The sequence below is a fragment of the Morone saxatilis genome, unplaced genomic scaffold (assembly GCF_004916995.1).
Source record: "Morone saxatilis isolate NCDOM2014 unplaced genomic scaffold, NCSU_SB_2.0 Contig17, whole genome shotgun sequence".
In the NCBI taxonomy this organism is placed as follows: Eukaryota; Metazoa; Chordata; class Actinopteri; family Moronidae; genus Morone; species Morone saxatilis.
Window position 1 is genome coordinate 14763353 of NW_023339729.1, and position 15473 is coordinate 14778825.

Genomic DNA, 15473 nt, shown 5'->3' on the forward strand with positions numbered 1-15473 from the left:
TTATGTAGACTGGGTTACTAGTTGTAAAGCGCATAACAAGGCCCTGGCTTTCTTTTTAGATTAATTAAACACTGGCCTCAGAGATCTTCCACAAGTTGGGTGTATAAACACTTTTGTGACTCTGACGCGTCTTATCTAAAAGCATGAAGAGTTTGGTATGGGCTTTTCTGGCAGCATTTATATTAACATAATATACTGATAACATACACATATGTTGTAAATGAATGTGTTAAACCTGCAATAACTGATTTTTGGCCACTCAGGGACAACCTGTGAACACAATACTAACATATCATCACCTTTTAAGCTGATTGAACTTGTTATTTAACAGTAGCCTATTTACAATGCAGCAGATACTGAGAAACATTAGTCATGTTTCTCGCTATCAGACTCTCCTTTTTGCTGTCCTTGGTTACCACTGCACTACTAACTCCAAAAATAAATATATAGTTCTTAAGCTTTCAAATGCTCCGCTATGTTCACCAGCTAGTCGCTAAATTCTTCTGCTTGGTGCTTGGCAGGTAGTGTACAGTTGTTTTAGAGAGTTTTTTTTGCTGAAAACAGCTGCCTGCTGTGACCGAAAACAATACTGATGCGTGAGCTGAACCAAAACTGTAAAGTTGCAGGCTGAAAAGTCAAAACAATAAGATCAAAGATGCTGCAACCCTCCGTGAATCTGAGGGAAACTGCTGTCAGGTGATGATTCTCTGTGGGTTCATCGCCACGAGAAACTCCTTTCACATTACACATAACATTTTATCCACCGTTAATATGAAAATATTGACTTGTTGACACTGAAATCCCATCTGTTGAGTGCTACAATCACCGCCACATGTCACCATACTAGTAAAAGTACTGTTCTTTGTTGAAATGAGCAGAAATATGCTTTAACTATTCTTCCTGCCTGGTCTTTCAGGGAGCATGGCAGGAGGCAGTAGCAGCAGCAGCAGCAGTGGGGTAGGTGGGTGTGTGGGCAGCAGTAAAGAGGACAATGGTCCCATGGTGCTGGACAACCCTGCAGCCTTCCCCCATGAGGAGAACCTGGGTTTGGAGATTATAAGAGAGGAGTCCAACGCTCCGCTCCTCCCACCACGGCCTCCTCCACCAGACAGCCACCCCCCACCTCCGCCACCTCCCCACAGCTTCTCCCGTCCACGGCGCATTCCCCAGGAGACCAGCGAGAGCTTCTTCCCCCTGCTGACCAACGAGCACACTGACGAGCACACGCATTCGCCGAACCACAGAGACTCGCTGTACACCAGCATGCCAGTGCTGACGGACCTCCCGGATGGGCAGATGAACGGTTTAACAGACGGAGAGGAAGACAGCTCTGGGGAGCTGCAGCCCTGTAAGAGTGCCACTGCTCCGGAGCTTGATGACGTCTATTATAAGAGCATGCCAAACTTGGGCTCCAGGAATCACCTTCACGAGCTACAGAGCTACTACCACATGGGCCGTGGTGGCAGTGATGGATATATGGTGTCCGGCAGCAAGGAGGAGTCCGATTCGTCGCCCGAGGAGCCGCCCATAGACCCTTCCCACCTGGTTACCAGTCTATAGAGCCAATCAAGAGACTTCTATCCCTCCCCAGCCCACTCTCACACTTCCAACCCTCCAATGAAAACATTCTGTGTCGTTGACTGGCAGTCTGAGCTGGCCTGTCACCCTGGAATGATGTACTGTGTGTGATATTAACTATGGTTCATGACAATATAGTTGAGTTATCGCCGGTCAAATGAAAACAGGGACTGAATGTATTGTCATAAATGGTGCAGACTGAAAGGGTGGTTCTGAGAGACTTTTTGTGAACATCAAACAAAAGTGGAACTTTTAACCTGGAATAGAGAGGAATGGGGAGGGATTCTGTAATTTTACCCTACCTGTTACTTTATTTGGAATCTTGGATTGACTGAAGCCCTACAAGTTCCTCAATATGGACCTCTAGCAGATAATAGCATATAGTCTCCACTACCACCACTACAGGGGCGTGGCCCCCAGCCCTGGTTAAAGGAGCTGCCTGTCTGTTTGTGTGTATGTCTGTCTCTCTGTCTCACTCTTAAAGACACATACTGGGATAATGTTTCCACCTCTCCAAAGGGTAGAGCAGGATATTAAACTCTGGTGTTCACAAGATAAACTGGCCTTAAAGAGGCCCTGCCCCACTACCTGCCAATCAAGTGGAGGATGTATGATATATGCCCTCACTACTGATCATCCCAAAAACTATTTTATTGGGCAACCGAACTATACCCATATCACGCTGATGTTCTGAATTCTCTTCCTGTTCGTATCTGCTAAACTGGAGTTTTGTCTGGGCTGGTGTAACATTCCTGCAAGTTGTAGTGACAGCGGCTACTGTGCATTTCACTGAAAACAAAGAAGGAAGATCATATTACAACAGACTGAATTAAAAAAAAGAATGGGTTCCGTTTCTTCTCCTTTCTGTAAAAGTTTTCAGTTATCAAAAGGACTATAAAGAAATCACAAACTGTTTCTATGTATTGTACAGAATACAGATACAGATACAAATGTTGCATATGACCAAGTCTTTTATTTTTGAATTTTACATTGCAAACCTTTTGTCTGTGGAACTGTTGAATGTTGAAATGTGATGACATCTAGTCACGTGTAGACTACAGAACGAGCAAGGAACAATCTTTCATGTCACTCTTTCGTAAATACAGCGACAGTTAAGCACTCCTTAATTAATACTCATATACCCTACACACACTTCATTCTGGTCCTTTTTATAGCAACACCACTGTCACTTACATTTTGCAAATCAATTGTTACTATATACTTTACCACTGTGTAGATTTAAAATGAAAAGGAAAGTGAAGCGGCAAAGTTATGAGACAGTTACTATGGAAATGCAACATTTTAGCCTTCGCTGGAAGTGGGTCTCATCTCATTTGTTCTTGAATAAAGCATTGTCTTCCTTTAGGCCTAAAGAGGAGTATGGGAGAGAAAAAACTACAAAAATACCAGATATTTGAGGTAACACAAGAAAGGTTTATGAAGCATATCCTCTCTATTGCCAAATATTCTGCCAATTGACATTACCTTGCTCTGCGGGTTGAGATCTTGTACAGAAAAAGAATAATAAATGTCATTCTCTTAACTAAAAAAAATTTCCACTATTTGAAAAAGGGTGGGTCTCAAGTGTGAAATGCCATGATTACACCATATATGTGTACTGAAGATGTGAAAACTCTGCACACATCTGCACTGTCCAATGTGGAAAGCCAATGTTTACTTATTTAGGAGGAAAATTTCATAAGTGTATGAAGTGAAGCTTGCACATGTATCCCACAAGCCCCCTCCATGTCCCCAAGAGAGAAATTATTTATTTATCTGTTTATTGGTTTAAAGACAGCAAAACAAGCTTGGAGGAAAAAAAAGTTGGCTTTAGGCAGGAGTAAATAAACTGGCACTGGGTTTGTTTTATGGTTCTTTTTTTAAATTATTATGATCATGATTATTATTACAATATTATTGCTAATTATTTATTCTTTTTGTATGGGTTCCAAGTTGAATGATCTCATAACTAATATTTGTTGTAACAGTGAAAGTTGTTTGCCAACAAATAAATTACTGACATAGCTTTGCGGTTTTCCGCCTCTTGAGTCTTATCAGTTATTACAGCAAAATTAAATGCAAACACATTATAACCACCTATGAAGTTGCTACGCACAACATAAAAGCACTTAAATAGTCACTTGATGGTTAGGTTGAAAACAGGTAATCATAAATGTAATAGACATATGTTTGTGTAACATATCAGCCGTTACTACTTAGGCCAAATACCTGCTGTAAGATCTTGCATCTGAAACAGTGTCCATTGTAGAATGCCACAACAGTGGGATACTAAAGAGATAAAAACGAGGTATCACAATACAAGATTTAATTTACCTGTCCATCATGGTTCTCTAAAGATCATGTATGTATTGGTTACCAACAGGTTACAAAACTCAGTAAATGTAAAATACTGGATCAGGCAAAAATTAGTCAACTACTCAGCACCTGTATTCTTGGTTTGGCATACTTGTCCTGCAAATGAGTACAGCACAGCAAGCCCTCTGCCATTTCCTTTGGTGTCTGCACCCTGCAAGAACAATATAGGATGGACAGTATAGTTGCATCTTACATCAACAGTCAGGGTAGTTTAGTTTCCCCCATGCTTCTGAATAGCCCAAAGATTGGTTTGTATCTTTGAGGGTGGTCCATGTGCAGAGATAATCCAGCTATCTGTCTGCTGTTCCTCTTTTTAGCGAACAACCCCCTCACCTTGGAAAATAAGCCACAAACCATCAATGTCTTTTCCTCCTTTCCTCCCTCTATCACTCACATAAACAGTGCAGAGAGAAGAAGTGAGCTTCGTATTGACTACACATTCCATGGTTCTAAGAAATCCCGCAGATGTCAGATGAGACCTCATGGGACCGTCTTGCTTGGCAAGACTTATTGTTACAGAGCAAGTTGAACTCGAATTTTGAGCTTGGCCTTTGAGTGGACCTAGCTGTTACGGGTGGAGACATTGCGGGGTCCTTTGGTACCTTCAGTGTGATTCATTTACACAAATAGTTGGAAGATTTCTCAAACAGGTCACTGTAGGGTTTCTAGACTCTGGGATGTCCCATTCTATACTCTAGGAAATGCTGGCAACAATTAAATTGCAAAAATGGGAAACTACCAGTAGTATTAAGCTTTTCCTACTGTTGCTGGCATCTTCCAAAATGAAAGCATTAGCACAGATTGCTGCCAAAATGTAGTCCTGTCGGTGCTCTGAAAGTGTATGCTGTGCATAAAAGACATTCGTTTGTCTTTTTAAAACCACAGCTCCCGGGCCTATCACTGTCCAGGTCTTCCCACTGGACTGTGGATGTTACACAACAGGTCTATGCCTATACCATCAGTTGTAAGGGCACCTTTTTGGTCATTTTTGGCTCTGGAGGGCAGGATAGAACAAACTCCTATGCTCTTCTCATTTGTCTGTAGTGCAAGACCTTGGTAGCATCTGACACATTTGCTTTAAGCAGCAGTTCTTGTGTGTGGTAGTACTTGCAGGCCTAAGGCTGTGTATATAGAGTGGATTTGTAAATAACTTGTTTGCAATGGGCTACAGTCCTGCATGCATATTTGCACACTGGTCTTTTCTAAGGAAGATATACTGGTTTGATTTTTTGGTACATCATCTCATGGAGGGCAACATTGCTCTGATTCCTGGCAGTGTGTAGATTGTGTCATTTGACACACTTAAAATGACGCCCGTAGTAAAAGTAAGGGTGATAAAACTGCGGCTTTTCTGAAGAGATGGTATGCATGTACACTGGAAAATAGCACAGTTGCCTCTGGCCTTGGCAAAACACCATATGTGTGTTAGTCTTTAAAAAAAACTTTGTGTTACACATACAACCTAACCTTGCGAGGCAGCTAGACTCGCGAAAACACAAGATATAAGACATGAGAATCCATCTTACCAGGCTTAAATCTATGCTTTTTTGTGGCCAAACTACATGGTACCAGACCAATCAGCGTCCATTGAGGAATTACTGGCAGCCAGGGTGGGTGTAGGTTAGTGTAGTTATATCAGAACCAGAGAGTATTTATTCATTGAAGAAGAACAAAGAACAGCACTGAAGGATTTTCTCAGTGGAGAAAATGTTTTTTCTCTTTTCCCAAATTGCTTTGGTAAGAGTTTAACTATGATTACTATGATTGGTTAAAGTAAGTCCGTGATAGATCATATATAGGTCAAATGATTCATCCAATCACCTGCAAAGTATATTTTTTTAAAGTGCCTGCCCTTTTCCAAACAGTTTCCAACGACTTCCCAGATCGTTCTGTGTAATGCAGTCAGGTTATATATAACACGGTTCTCCAAGTGGAGAGACAATTTCTTCCGCTTGAGGCAACTCTGAGATCCTTAACATCAAAATGGTACTAAATGAGAGTAAGGTGCACAGGTGCACAGCCAACTCACAGGTGGTTTGTCTCACAGGCAATTATCTATGCCACCTAAACCCTGTAGGTCAGTCCATCATACTTCCTTTCATTCACTAATATCCTAGCTAGGTGTTCAGACCTCAATACCTCTAAATAGGTTCTGTGAGACTGTAACAAGGCTGACCCATTAGTTATCTGTTAATGGTACCAGAACAATTAGCAGTGTAATGACATTGCAACCTAAACCCATCCATTTATCATTTCTCTCACACTGATGTCAGTTTGGTTTATATTTGTTGGAGCTGTAGATTTGCAGACTTGATGTACAACTGAATAATAATATGAAAAGAGATGATTTATGGTCATAATCTTGTCAGAGGCAGTTATTATCAGTGGTTGACCTACAATGAATTTCCATTATGCATGTGAAAAGAGAAATTATATATTTTTTTTATTTGGCTTAGGATGAATATCAAAAGCTTCATGAAATTGCCATGTGCCCTTTTATTTGTAGTAGTGGCACCACATAGTTTGTTGGGTTTAATCTCTGCGCTGTATCAGTGTATTAATCAGGACTAATACAATTTTTATCTGCTTTGATCGTGTATTCGGTTTATGGAAGGGAAGAAAAGAAAACGATAGAGAAGGGGGAGTTGGAAAATAATAAGAAAAGGCAGGGAGACCAGTGTGAAGGAGGGAGCAAAAATTAATGATAGTGTGAGAAAAGGAGAAAGAAAAAACGTGGAAAGAAATTGCTGTTTAAAAAATGTATTTCAGCTTTCTTTAAAAGACACCGAACACTCACACTCCCCCTCTCCCTGCCTTTCCCTCTTTTCCCGCCACGCTGCCAGTAGCAGGCTGATTAAACGAGCATTGGTCTATGTGGGTCATATCTCTGCTGGAGTGCTCTGATCGGTTAGTGCTGCCTGGCTGTGTTATCTTCCCGCTCTCTCTGTTTCCCTCCTTCAAGGGAAGGCATTCAGTATGTCTTACAAGGTGACATGTCTCTCAGACTCAGCTCACAAACCAAAAGCAGAAGACTGCAAGAATGAGCAGGAGTATAAATTAAAGGGAATCAGTCTGTTTATTGTATATGATTAATTAATGACTGTGGCAAGCTGAGGGAATCTAAATGTGGCAACTGTAATGCAGGGACTACAAAAAGCTAAACAGAGCAAGATGTGCACAATAACTTCCTGGAAATTCACTCTTAGATTTAAATAGTTCTTAGTTGTTGAAAAAGTACATGTTCAGAAATGTTCTAGCTAGTCGTCAGACTGCTGAGAAATAGAAATAGGCAGGCCAGGCTGTTATAGAACACAATTAGAGAACATGACTCACAGACTCTTATATCCTATCAGTAATTGAGGGATAATATTGTGGATACCATATATGTAATACAGGTTTAGACAAATAAGTCAAGGTCCATTTACTGAGCTTTTAACACGATCTCACAGTCTTCTTCAGCAGATGGAGTTTGCGCATATGATACAGATGTTTTAACTTTGTTTATCTAGAAACAAAGGTTGATTGACAAAGTGTTGAAGCTGATCAGTGCGCTATTTTCTCACAGCGAGTCAGTCCCTAAGTACTTTGTGATGGATGCAACCTGGTATGCAAGTGGAATCCGGCATTAGCGATGAATGTGAATGAATGGCATGGTAACAAGAAGCCCCCATTGTGAAACCGATATTACATTGTGGTCTCTGTTAATTAAGGCAACTATGACATTTACAGCTGAGTTTGAATTTGATTAAATGCGGAAAATCAGCCCATCCATATACAGTATGACATTTCAAGATTTCCATCCCATTTCCTTCTTCTGCACTGTTAAGCATTATAAAGCACAAGAGGCATATTTCTCAGCCATTCTGGTATCTAGTTTCGGTTCTGATGGAGTAGAATGGAATGAAACACGTGACCTCACATTCTAGAATTCCTGGGCTGCCAATGGAATTTATTGTATTAAATTACACAATTTTAATTGTATTGTCTGGGAATTCCATCTATCATTATGTGGCCATCCCTTAGTTGATTAGAAGCTCGCCGTTAGAGAAAGCTAATTAGTCTTTTCTCAAAGCCACATCATATTAGCTCCTGAATGGCTAGCCTTGCCCTGACCTCTGGAAACACATCAAAATGCACAGGGGTCCCTCCACTGACCTATATGTGTGTGTGTGTGTGTATGCTAGTGTGTGAATGCATAGACATTTTCTATGCCAGCTCATCTGCTTGCGCATCCCAGCCTGTGTGCCGCAGCATATGCACTCTTGCTCTTTGTCTCCTCACCTCAATTTTCTGTGAGTGTGCTCATTGGAAGAACAACACTTAACAGGTACATACAGGCCACCCTGAATAATTCACTCTAATTGGCAAAAAGGGGGAAAAGAAAGGACTTAGTGAAAGAGTGACAGAGGGTGAACTACAGAGTGGAAAAGATGGGGGAGAGAGTGGCCATCCATCCACTGGCTTTTTTGAGGTCACATACACCCCCATGCATGTTTAATTGGCTTTGGGATGGCATGGTGTTTCTGTTGCCTCTGCTGTGAGTCAGACTCACTATGCCTTTTCTGAGCGTGCCTTTTCACGGAGGCTCAGCAATGGAGATACTATTTTAGGAACACATTAGGAGCCCAGAAAACACTGACATTTAGACTATCGCCGGGATGGCTGGGAGAGGGAGAGGGCTAGTCACTGGTGTATGTGACTGATAGACACTGGGTTACAGCCATTGTGCCTTTGTAGAGAGCTAGTACAGTAGGCCAGACCTATGTCAAATTACTTTCTGAAATGGATTCATTTTCTTCTTTTAAATTGATCGAGTTTCACTTGCAAAAGAACTGATTAGATTTTCCCAAATGTGCAAATTGCACATAATTCTAACTACATAACAGAGAGAGAGCAAAGGTTGAAAAAAGGAAACACGTTCAATTAATAATTGATCGTGGGCACACAGGAGGAAAGCCAGTGCAAATGAAGAGATGTACTGTCAACCCTCATGACATTCATGAACAATTTGGCTGTAGCAAGGTATTAGAGTGCATTTTAAAACCTACGACTATGCAGTTTCTGTTTTTGTGACGACACACTACCTTATCTAAGTTGGAGGTTGTTAACAAACTATATGTGACTAAATGTGTGTTGGTGGAACCAATGGTAAATCATAAATGGACTGCACTTATATAGCGCCTTTCTAGTCTTCTGGACACTCAAATTCACTTTACAGACTACATGTCACCATTTACCTTTTCATACCACTGATGGCAGAGGCTGCCATGCCAACTGCTCATTATAATCAGAAACTAAGCACATTTGCACACATTCAAACATGGCACAGCATTGGGAGCGATATGACATGCAGTGGGCGGAATCGAGGATCAAATCACCAACCTTATGATTAGTGGACGACTAGCTCTACCTCCTTAGTCACAGCCATCCAAAAATGAGTGCAAAAACGGTAAGGTAGCAATGGTGCCTTGCAGGGTCCCCTAACCAAACTGTATAGGTTAATAGTTAAATGAAAGGTGCTACAGTACAACTGTTCCTGCTGCTAGTCATTACACAGGACTGAGTGGCAGTTTCCCACCCATTGCAGGGATAATGTATCAGTAGATTGTAAATTAAGAAATTAAAAATACTGTTTTATTTTGAGCCTTTTCTGTGCATAGTGACTTTGCAATGTAGGCATATTTTGACTTTATGACCATGGTGTGTTTTTAATATATTCTAATATAAACAAGAGAAAAAAGAGAAGCCAGAGCAGTGTCTCCTTTCACTATTATATAATTTACATTGAATGCTAAATGGAACCAATGTGTCTGGCTATAATGTGGCTTTTCCCACCTTGCTCTCGAGTCTTTTAATGGAAATTATACATAAAATGTATAATTTAAACACCAATACTAGGTAATTACATGCATTACTAAGCTGTAATAAGGACTGCAACTGATGCCATAAGTGTTGGGTCGGTTCAAAAGTTAATTCATTAAAACTGTCGTGACATTTTTAGCTCTGGTTTTCAAACATAATGGGGCTGGCTGTGCCCAAGCAATTCATTATTAATGGCTATTTGTTTTGCAAAAGAAAAGGAAATATGTTTCCATTCATTCTCTACTGTAGTGCAGAGAAGCAGCATGCACAAGCACCTCACGCTGTTACCAAGATAACCTTTACTTTTATTTTCTATCCTCACTCATCTTTCACAGTCTTAATTTGGAAATGTTTGAAACTTAACTTGCTCTGTCTTCAGTGTTTGATAGTTTGAGTACTTCTGTACTGAATTTCACCTTTAACTTTTCTTTAACTTATATTTGGTTTGTTTGTTACTATTGTTGATGCTTATGTAGCTCAGATGCACTAATTTCTGACCCCAACATTTGTACAGTAAGCTTTCAATTTGTTGGGTTCACTGCACCAGATTGAGAAGTGGATGTACCAAATAAATATCTAAAGCATGTAAGCTGCTCTATCTCAAATAGCTGCTTTTCAAAGCATTGTTGCAAAGCTCAGTAAAAACAGAAATAAATAAGCATAAATGAGCAAGGCAAGATAAACCATGAAAGGGATTTCAGAAGCTTTTCACAAAAGGTAATTAAATGTTTCTAATAATTACTTTTAGGAATGATTTAAAATGTGATGGAGAATTAATCTGTCTATCACTTTAAATTCACAATTTTTTAAATAACCAAGAGACATCTGCTTGTATGTACCCGGGCTCTGTTCCCATCATGTTCACCCTGATGTATTACATTAGGTAAAGCAGCCATATGACTGTGCCCCTTGTTTTGTATGTATTTTTGAAAATAACTGCGATGTAGGGCATATCTGCAATAGAGCAGACAGAAATAGCTTCTGACTGTGACGGATAGCATTTTTTGGCAACAACAGGGAAGGGAAAAGAAAAATACAATTATATTGGTGTTATCCATTGAAAACAAACTGCAAAATCTATCGCCAAGAATGCAAAGAAGTAATGAAAAGAAAGGTAAAAACAAAGAAAGCTGTGAGAGAAGAGTGAGAAGAAACAAAGCTGCCTAGCAACACAGCAGCGAGACAAGTAAGGTGTGTATGACATGCAGACACAGAAAACACCACCTCTATGCTTTATCTCTACATAGCACCATAGTCCAAACTGGTGTCTCCCAGGGGCCCTGCCTCCCCTTTTCTTCTGATTGGTAATGAGGCACAGCTGCCTTATAGTGGGCCCAGCAGGCAGGGCCTTGATTGCTGCTGCTTACTTGAGCAGGCAAAATGTGGCAAAGCGGACTGGATTGCAACGTGAGTGTGAGAACGGGGGACTTTTGGTAATGAAGAGATCCCAATCTTGGTTATTATGATTCAGAACGGTATTTTCAGCTGTACTAAATACTGTTCACAAGTAATTCTGGCTTGCTTATTATGCTTTCATTGGCAGTGAATGTGTTTTTTCTTCTTTTTTTTGCTGTAAACTTCTGTTCTCTCAAGATAATGGTTTTGGAGCAAATGTAGAAAATTGCACTGATGCAAGACTAAAGTGGAGTGAAACAGCTGTAATTGTGTGTTGCATTTGCTTGTGTTCTGTACAAGAACGTTAAACTAGGGATCACAGTTTTGCTGAAAGTTGTTCTTTTTGATGGTATACCAGTCCCATGCAGCCATTTTTTTTTTTTTACAATAAAACTGCAGAAGAATGTGAAAGTTTTGTTGCAATAATGCAAAACTACAATGAGTCAAATTTGCAGAGACAAATTTGTGGAAAAGTTTCGCTGATTGGACAAAATTTCAAGTCGTGGAGAATTCACACGAATTGTTGCGATTACAGCTTCCTGGAGGGACTGTTATACACATCTCAGACTGATACCCTTAACTATGATTCCTGTGGGGTGTATCATAGTAGACAACAACCGACATGGCATCTGGCAAAAAGACTAGCATGTTACATTTTTTTATTCCGTATTCCAAACGTTGATCAATAGGAGCACAGAGCACTCCTCCATGCATAGCTGTAAACATGGCGAGGCGAAATGAGAATGATGCACTGTGACAGGGGAACAGGAAAGGCCATTGATGTTTTTTCTATATTAGTAAGGCTTTTCTGAACACAAGACAGCCATACACAATGTTTCGGATGCCATTGTTTACATTCTTGTTCGGTGACATGTAAAGCTATTATTAGACAGGGATCAACGTGTAGTCCATCATGTCTCTCGGCCAAGTCACGGCAAGAATTTATGACTGTATAATGGCCTCATCTGACACAGTGACCAACAGACACAACAGACAGAAATATCGTGCAGTGCGAACTTAGTTACTTAGAGTGTGTATCTTATCAGGAGCTGACTCACTAGCAGAGCTGCCACTCCTACTTTATTCCGTCCTTCCGGCATGACAAAGTTATTACTTCTTACCATCATGCAGTTTGTCAGTACGAGTCAACATGGCTGAGATCACAAGAGGCAAACAGAAAACAATGACCACAAGTGATGCGGTTAAGTGAACAAAGGATGAATATGATTGTTTTTGTTTATTTGTTTTCTGCTTGGCCCCTCCTCCTCACAGCTGTCAGCTTGACTGTCTGGGGGTGGTAGTTTACCTCAGTATATTTGGATTCTCAGGCTGTTGTTGTCTGGATATGAATCATGAATCCTTTTCGCATTCCCTTCAGGAGATGCTGGGTGCCAGTTGCTATGGCTACAGTACATCGCGGCTCAGAGAGACACCTTGTGAGATAAATTTGACCGGTGAGACTTATTTCTTTTGTCTGTCTTTCTCTCTTTCACTGATGCTGTGTTAGTTGGCCCATAGCCTTTTTCACTCTTCAGCTTCTAGTGAATAAACCTTGTGTTAAGTCGAGGATGCATTCAAGTGTAAGGTTGAATGTGTTACATTTTCAAGGTTTCTCTTTTAACATTTTTATTTTACTGTTGTCAGTCCTAAGAAAACACACTTACGCTTAGAGTTAGAAACGGATAAAAAAGATTGAATAAGACGCTTAAAACAGAGCATGTTGCTATGTATTTTACATGGAATGTGAGGATTTTTTTTTTGTATATGCAGTACCATGACTCTGAATCTCAAACTCCAGTCAGGTTTCAGGAGCTATAGTTAGCTCACATAAAATGCAAGAATACTGAGCACCTACACAAAACTCCTGAAAACAAAGTGTTTGGCTTTGGGCACAGTGCTAGTGAAGTATGTGGGTTGAATATTGGGTGCAAACATTTACAGGCTCATATCTCCATACTGCATGTACCTGCATTATTTGCATAGATCATAGATGTTTGCATAGAGTCAGTGGGTGAGCTGGTTTGGTACAGTAGACTATTGACAATAACCAATAGGTATTTTGTGTGAGAAGGCGCTGTGTAAATTTTGGAGTTTACAGAAGAAATTGCAGAAGCATCATCAAACATTCAATTTGATTAAATTTCTGCAAGCATGATTACCTGCTGTAATGGATATGCCTGATTGAAAGACTGTTAATTAATTTCCACAGCCCAAAAACTTAACATAACACAGCACACAAGGCACACCAGGCACACACACCCACACGGTACTACACTCAAACACACACTGTACATCTCCCATTGCTCATAAGGGGTGTCTGATTGTCAAACCCTGGCATGGGTGTGGTGTGCAAAAATGAGGTGTTGTGCATTTTGATTGGCTGCTTGGTCCCCCTTGAACTGCCTCTGTAGGAACTAGATGCCCTGAGCCCTCCCTCAGCGAACAGGACAACACATTTGTCAGCTAACTGAAACAGCTCATCTAAATTTAAAATGTAATTTAAGAACCATTCAAATGTATAAGCCGCGATGCACCTCACAATATTAACAATTTACCAACACGCTCACAGCATGAATGCCGGTCACCTGGGTAGAGGGGTGTGTGTGGGTTACATTGTGTATGCCTACATCCATATGTGTGTGTGTGTGGGTTGTGATGAACTGCTTTTTTTTTTAATACTTGTTCAAACATCCTCCCGAGATCTGGCTAAACTCCCTGCCACTCACTATTTGTTGGTGAATACTCAACCCTCATAGTCAGGGAAGGGATTAAAAAGCTAGCAGTTTGCTGTAGAATCCAAGGACTCTTCATTATGTATCTGCTGGCTCTTTTTAAATCACTGATGCAAGAAGAACACTCTCATATGACAGAAAGAGAGAGAGAGGGGGAGAGAGAAATGGGAAGCATATATGCATGTTGTGTGAAGGAATGAAGATCCTTGTACTGTTACGTTCAAACAAAGGTTACCACGGCAACAACATGCACCATTAGTCCCCTTATCAAAACTCAGGGATGGAGCACCTCAATTAACCCTCACTCTTATGCACGCACACTCATATGTGTAAAAAACGAACTCTTAACCCTCAGATCTGCAAGGGTATCTCCACCTTTGATTGAGGATCTCTTTGTACAAAGGATACCTCTGTATGTCGAGGGACGATACGAGGGGGGGTTTTGATCTTTTGGTTGTTTGACTGAAAAGAGACTCTCAAGGACGGGGACAATGGCTGATTTATTGGAAAACAATGTTGCATGAAGAAAAAAAAGAGACTCTTTCTAGAAGCCTTATCACATTGATAAGATTTGAATTTTTTTCAGATTCTTCTTAAGAAAAGGAACTACAGCTTCTGTTTAACTCCAAATGGCCTTGGCAGACTAACTATGGCCCTTCGTTTGAAAATGCTCAGCACTCCAGCTCCAAACATCTTTGTCGGTGGCAAGTAGATTAAATAAAACTGTATGGGTGGATGAATGGGCAAAGAAAAGAGAAGGGAGTTCAGTTCAGGAAGATATTATTATTGGTGAAAATTTTTAATTAAAAGCAAAAATTCATTGCTTCCAGCAGCAGGCCTGAAGGTATGCAGATTGGTTTGTCAGCTTACTGCTGTGCCTATGCCAGTTTCCAAGATCCTAGATTTTATCTTTATTATTTAAGGCTTACAGAAGCTTACAGTCAGGAAGTACACAAAAACTGAGAGATGCACTACATTAACTGGATTTGAATTTGAATATTGTTAAAATGAAAATACCCAGTCACTTCTCTAGCATCAGCTAAGCCACAAAAATAATGAGGAATTAAATTATTCCCTTTCGATTAACTTGCTTAATCTCTATATGTAATAATGAAGCATATAGCGGTTATATTAAACTTGTTATTTCCTCATTATACAGTAAATCTCTCCCCGCTACAGCTATAACTTGTGTTAACTAATAACTAATGTTTTCATGTGTTCATGTGGTGTAAAATAAACTTTTACACCCCGTCTACAAGCTCAATTTCCCAACCAAAATCAAATGTATAATTAATAACTAACCTCAGAATTCTGATTTGAATGTGAGTCCCAGTTAGTATATTCTATTCTGCTGCTACCACAAGTCAAGCCAGTCTTTGGGAAAATACAAGAATGAAAGAAAACAGTTAAACACCAAAAAGGAAGAAGAAAAAAGAAGAAACAGCAGGGGAAATATCAGGGTCAAAGTTTTTACTTTCAGGTCATAAAAACTCACAAGCACACAGGAGGACACACACACCCACACACACA

At 40.2% G+C, this 15473-nt stretch overlaps 1 protein-coding gene across 1 annotated transcript in view; it reads left to right on the top strand.

Annotated features, from left to right (window-relative positions):
• adgrl3.1 (adhesion G protein-coupled receptor L3.1) overlaps positions 1 to 3603 on the top strand; it is a 113193-nt gene extending 109590 nt beyond the window's left edge. The window contains exon 26 of the mRNA XM_035659666.1: positions 917 to 3603. Within this exon, the coding sequence (XP_035515559.1) occupies positions 917 to 1560 (644 nt within the window). The 3' untranslated portion in view covers positions 1561 to 3603. The remainder of the gene's footprint in view (positions 1 to 916) is intronic.
• Positions 3604 to 15473: the final 11870 nt, after the last annotated feature.